The sequence below is a fragment of the Thalassophryne amazonica genome, chromosome 5 (genome assembly GCF_902500255.1).
Source record: "Thalassophryne amazonica chromosome 5, fThaAma1.1, whole genome shotgun sequence".
Classification (NCBI taxonomy): Eukaryota; Metazoa; Chordata; class Actinopteri; order Batrachoidiformes; family Batrachoididae; genus Thalassophryne; species Thalassophryne amazonica.
This window is the reverse complement of record NC_047107.1, coordinates 71,781,614-71,788,244: the sequence shown is the minus strand read 5'-3', so window position 1 is coordinate 71,788,244 and position 6,631 is coordinate 71,781,614. Positions and strand designations below refer to the sequence as shown.

The window sequence follows — 6,631 nt, the reverse complement described above, 5'->3', positions numbered from 1 at the left end:
GGGGAAAACAAAAAAAAAAAATGTCTCAGGAGAGTCACGTCCCCCACGCGCGCGCACACATACGCAACCTGGTCGGCGCTTGTGCATGCGTGAACAACAAAAATAAGACTGTATGCGTCCTCAGTGTAGCGAAAAAAAAAATCAAGTCAGAAATGAGTCCAGCTTTTGTTCTTTCTTCCTGCTAACAACCTCCAAGCAGCACAGTGGATTGGCTTTGTGTGTGCGTGCGTGCACACATGTGGGTGCGTGTACATGTGCGCGCACGAGCATGCGTGGGCACGCACGTACGCGTGTGCGAGCATGTGCGTGCGTGATGTGTGTGTGCACGAGTATGCTCGTACGTGCACGTGCAAAAGTATGCACACGCACTTATGTGCATGCGTGCACGAGGACGTGCAAGCTTGCGTGCGCATGTGCACGGAGAGTGCAATGGTACCAAACGTATGGAACCAAATTTGCACTCTAAATGGAACCAAGCCGCACTCTGAATGCAATGCAACACAAATGGGATGAATTAATCCATGTCATGTGACATACAAAGCACCAATCAAATGACAAGAATCCACTCAGCCATTATATAAAACCTCATGTACAATGCAAAAAAAAAAAAAAAAGGCAATATGTTGTTAAACATAAAAAATTTATCAAGTACAAGTTTGTACACATTCATAAATACTACAGTTTCATCATGTTGTTATACAATAACACAAATCATAATGGAAGAAGAATGTCATATTCATCTTGAGAAAAACTGTGTTTTGTACACTGATGTGTTTTACAGTATATGAAAAAGCGTTATTTGACAGTGTGGATTCACAGCCACGGGGACGCCGACCATTTCCCATTGGCATGAAACTTTCTCTGAGCTAGGTCTGCACAGGTGAAGCAGAAATCATCACATCAGGTGAATTTAGCCAGGCGTGGAAGTCGTATTAATCCACCATTAGCGTGCCTTCCTTTTCAGTCAGCAGCTTTGGAAAACGTTTGTCTTCTGTCAGTTTCCAGACGAGGCCTCCTGCTCCTCTGAGTGTGTCTGGACATCGGGCTTTAACAGACTGTAAGGAGGAGGCTGCTCCCAGCTCCACGTGCAGTCCGGAGCCTCTGAGCTGTTCAGACTGTACAGCGGAGGGGCCAGGCTCACCGTCACGTCCACGCCGTCCATCACTATGATGGACTCACAGTTTGTAGGACACACCTGGCTCCTCTGGGACTCCTCATATGATGGGGGGTAGGAGCTGGGCCTGCACAGGCGAATACAGAAACCATCATACCAGGTTTTAAAGGAATTTTAAAGGAATAAACACAGATATAATTATCAAAAAAAAAAATTGTAAAGGACCCTTGTAAATATTTATAAAATATTTTCCAGCTGGAATGAAAATGTTTTGACAGCTTCTTGCATGCAGAGAAAATAACATATGCTTTCAAGTTTCCAGGAACTTAATGGGGTCATATTGTGCTCCCCAAACAAATTTATCCCCTCTATTTGACTCCATTTGTCTCAAACTGCATGGTAACTGTAAATGGCAAAAAAAAAAAAAAAAAAAGGTTTTGCACAATACAACCCCTGTAATGATAAATTTAGTTGATAGAAAAGTCTAAATGAAAAAGTTAAGTAGTTTTGCAAAAGTCATATTAACATTACAATGATTGTTATGAATTAGGCAGAAGTATTTTTGATTATTATTTCAAATTATCATGGAAGGAAAATACACTCCATTTGAGAATAATTTTTTCCTACAGAATAATTATTTACATTTTTCCCGGATTTGGCTACTGTTGAAAGAAGACAGAAAGCTAAGGAGTGATTATATTCCATATCTGAAGGCAATAAGAAAATTTTCACTGGTGAGAAAAAAATAACACTATATTAATGTAATGAAAGTATGAGTTTTGAGAAAAGAATCTTGCATTTAAGGAAATAAATAAATAATAATCAATTAATAAATAAAATCTTTTGGTAAATTCAAACAATTTTATATAAATTATTTTGTGCGACATACACTAGAGAAACAAGATAACTTATTAGCAGTTTGCATATTCTCCTTGTGTTTGTGTGGATTCTCTCTGGGTGCTCCGGTTTCCTCCCACATCCAAAGACATGCAGGTTAGGTGGATTGGAAACTTTAAAAATTGTTCAGGTCCCCCTTGTAAAAGAGGTCTCGATCTCAATGGGACTAACCTGATTAAATAACGGTTAAATACATTAATTAATATTACCAACACTGCTGTGTAAAAATAGCTGAATTAGGAATAAATAGCTTAAGCATTTTGTGTGTTCTCTTGAACATTCTGAAGTGGGCACAGGTGCCACAACTGTTACCTTTCAATCGTGTAGATGTGAATGTTCTGGTCATGTCCATCTCTGTGGTATATCTTGCTCTTCATACTGTGACAGATGGCCCAGAAAACACCAACAAGCTCAGCCAGTAACCCACATGCAATAATGACGTAAGCTGAGATGACCCTCCGTGTGAACTTGTATTCGGTCTGCAGAGACAGTAGATACGCTCCAACGCACGTCAACGCAATTCCCACACCGAGCAGCCCGAAACGAGCAGCAGACCACAACTTTACCTTAATCATCTCAGTCATTGTTTCCAGATGCTCTTTTACACTTTTTCTCCTCAGGTGGCAAGAAGACCTATCAGAGCTCTTGATGAGCATCAGTAGGAGGATTCTAGGATAGGTTTGAAGGTGCGATGGTGATAGTTGTGCCTGTATGTCGTAACAGCAAGTATGTAACCAAGAAGTACCTGTGGTAGCTGCAGTTGGTGTGATACGTTGTGAAGGTTTCTTTGCTTCTTCAGACATAAAGGAAGGTCTGTTCCTGCCTCCTTGGTTGTACATTAACTACATAATCTGGGTTCACAGCAGACAGAGAGATAGAGCTGCTGGTGAGCCAACAGTCCACTCAGAGAAAACCCGGTCATAATTCTTTGACAGAAGACTAAACCCGAGTTGCAGTTTGACACGTATGAACAACAGCAACTTTCAATATAGCCTCAAAATACCAACAATTACTTTGGATTTGTGAAATAAGTGTGAACATCATGCACAGGAGTTGTATTTAGTGCTTATTTTGTTGTCTCAGTCTGTGGTTAGTCATATCTCAGTGAGTGACTTTTAGCTCGCAGCTCCAGTCAGTGATTGAGGACATCCCCAAAGGTGACAATCTTCTGGTCATCATGGGTCACTTCAGTGCAACAGCTTATTTGACTTGGTGAAAATTCAAGGAGCTGAGAATACATGCACTGCAAAAAATGAACTCTTACTAAGATGAAATATCTTATATCAAGGTTAAATACGTGTTACCAGACAGTTTTTGGACTAGAGTACGAGGTCTGTCAATAAAGTATAGGTCCTTTTTATTTTTTTCAAAAACTATATGGATTTCATTCATATGTTTTTACGTCAGACATGCTTGAACCCTCGTGCGCATGTGTGAGTTTTTCCACGCCTGTCGGTGACGTCATTCGCCTGTGAGCACTCCTTGTGGGAGGAGTCGTCCAGCCCCTCGTCGGAATTCCTTTGTCTGAGAAGTTGCTGAGAGACTGGCGCTTTGTTTGATCAAAATTTTTCTAAACCTGTGAGACACATCGAAGTGGACACGGTTCGAAAAATGAAGCTGGTTTTCGGTGAAAATTTTAACGGCTGATGAGAGATTTTGAGGTGATACTGTCGCTTTAAGGACTTCCCACGCAGTGGGACGTCGTGCAGCGCTCTCAGGCGCCGTCGTCAGCCTGTTTCAAGCTGAAAACCTCCACATTTCAGGCTCTATTGATCCAGGACGTCGTGAGAGAACAGAGAAGTTTCAGAAGAAGTCGGTTTCAGCATTTTATCCGGATATTCCACTGTTAAAGGAGATTTTTTTAATGAAAGACGTGTGGACGGATTGCAGCGTCGGCTCGCAGCCGCTGCGACGCTCCACCACAGGAAAAACACCTCTGTTGGAAGCCTTAAGGACAAGTTGGAACATGTCCAGCTGTTAAACAATTTCTCATATACTCACTCCACTGAAAGCCATCAAAAGCCGCCTGGATTTTACAAATGGTTATCAACACGGAGGGGTTTTTCCTGTGCCGCCACACCGCGCTGGCTGCGTCCCGACACGCGGACCAACATGATGAAAGCAAGCAACTACAACAAGAGTGTTGGTGAGAAAAAAAAAACAGTGATGAAACAAAAGACAACTATCAAAATATGACACTGAGGTAAAACACTTACTAAATAGTTAACCGTAGGTGAAGCATGACAAATTGCGTTACACAGGAATCAAGGACTGATTAACCCCAGGTGCGAGGACTGCGTGAAGGCGGAGGAGCATGAGAGAAGTGACACAATTAACCAAGTGAAGCAATCATCATGACAACTGTGAAAAACAAACCAGAACTATGACATAAACAAAAACTGGCACAAGTGGTGAACACGTGAGGTGAAACTAAATTACATGAAGCACAGTGGAGAAACACAATAAGAGCATGAGGGGCGGGGCCCTTGCAAAGCGACAAGCTGTCAAACACCACGCACAGTTGTCAGGCATAACCCTGACAACTGTGCGTTACCATGGACCAGGAACTAACCGGTAAAACAAATATCAAAAGAAAACGTGGTAATAAACCTGAAACCATAAATGAACATCAAAACCCTGAAACATACAACAACACAAACATAACCCAGGAACCAAAAGACAACATCAAGCACCATGGCAAATATTGCCAGGTTGCAAGGGGACCCAGAGGAACAGAAGTGTGCCGCACACAGCTGACAGGCTGTACATGACAGGGGAGGCGAGACCAGGTAGGGAAACTCACCACACACTTGCAGACACACCAAGAACACGCACACAAACACACACACCCAGGGACTGGGGCACACAGAAGGGAACCGCTCGCTTGTACATTCATGCCCATATACACGCACTCGCATGACCGACATGAGGAGAAGCACACTGAGGAAAGCCGCCCCACGCACACAATTTTACACACACACACACACACACACAGAGAACATGGAGAGAGAGAGTACAGGACAAGTGACCAAAGACATAAAAGACACAGGGACAACTCAAAAACCCAGCCACAGACCCAAACCCCAACAGAAATAGTTCTGTAGTCTTCCCCGTTTGTGCCTCGAGACAATCCTGTCTTGGAGGTCTGCAGACAATTCTTTTGACTTCAAACTTGGTTTGTGCCTGACATGGACTGTCAAATGTGGGACCTTATATGTAGACAGGTGTGTGCCTTTCTAAATCATGTCCAATCAACTGTATTTACCCCAGGTGGATTCCAGCTAAGCTGTAGATACATTTCAAGGATGATCGGTGGATAAAGGATGCACCTGAGCTCAGTTTTGAGCTTCATGGCAAAGGCTGTGAATGCTTATGTACATGTGATTTCTTAGTTTTTTAAATTTGTAATAAATTAGCAAATATCTAAAAAAAAATTCACTTTGTCATTATGGGGTATTGTGTGTAGAATTTTGAGGAAAGAATGAACTTCATCCATTTTGGAATAAGGCTGTAACATAAAATGTGGAAAAAGTGAAGCGCTGTGAATACTTTCATGATGCATCGTAAATGAAAGGATCACAATTTTTTTTTTGTATTTATTTTTGTGTTGTCATATCATCCGAAGAGTTTCTGATTTGGGTCTGCAATTCAAAATATGTCACATATGTTTTACATTATATGACAGACATGGTACACACATCAACATTCTTGATTTTTGAGGTGCGATCAAATCATGTCTACACACACACACACACACACACACAAACACACAGGTCTTGTGGGCCTGATAATTGAGTGATAATTATAGTCAGAGGGGGACAGAGATCAATTAGATGTGAGAGAAGGAGTGAGGGGCTGGTTATTAATCAGCTGGACTCTGATGAGGACTTGCCAGTCTGTGTCATTAATACACATCAGGGTCAGTCTGCACACTCGGCAGGACACAACTTTACTCATTACATGGTCACCAACTCTGGGAAGAATGCAGACATTCATTTTTTTTTCTTTTTGATTATCGTGTCATGTATTATACCCATAGGCAGATGTGAGTAGATCTTGTCTGCCCAGGAATGTTATTTTTTATTTCAAGAGTAGTACCACGAGAAGTCCAGCGAGGGCGACATTACTATTATTATTATTTCCGTCAGAGTGAGCAGGCAGCTAGACGGAACCGCTTTGAACTGTGTGATTTTAATCTAAAACAATCCCTTCCTTTTGCCACACCAGGATCAAGAGGTTATCATGTGGCTTTTAAGTATCTCTTAGGCCTTTCAGTCACATATGTCATTATAATATGATCCAGCAGGAAGCGATTCCAGCCTGCCTGGTTTCCATAACCATTCACACTAGGAATTGTGGTTTAGCTTTTCCCCATTTTGCCACAGATTATAAAAATCAGCCCAGAGCGCTGGATAATATCTTTATAAAACTATTCACTTAAGCCATGCTGTCATTTTATCATTTATCAATAACAGATATGATTGCGAAAGGTGTATGTTGCAACTGGAAATGTGGACTATCCAGACAAAAAAGAGGGAGTCAAAGGTGAGCATATGTGACAGGAAGGTTTCAAACTTTTCAGCTCTTACATTCTCCATCACCAGCACTCTCACCATGTCT

General features: G+C 41.8%; 1 protein-coding gene across 1 annotated transcript; it reads right to left on the bottom strand.

Moving 5' to 3' along the window:
• Positions 1-915: 915 nt before the first annotated feature.
• Positions 916-2,680, bottom strand: LOC117509811 (transmembrane protein 252-like). The gene is made up of 2 exons (XM_034169471.1): positions 2,324-2,680; positions 916-1,241 (listed from the first exon to the last, which is right to left on the bottom strand). The coding sequence occupies exons 1-2, from the start codon at positions 2,665-2,667 to the stop codon at positions 995-997; spliced, it is 591 nt and encodes a 196-aa protein (XP_034025362.1). The 5' UTR covers positions 2,668-2,680; the 3' UTR covers positions 916-994.
• Positions 2,681-6,631: the final 3,951 nt, after the last annotated feature.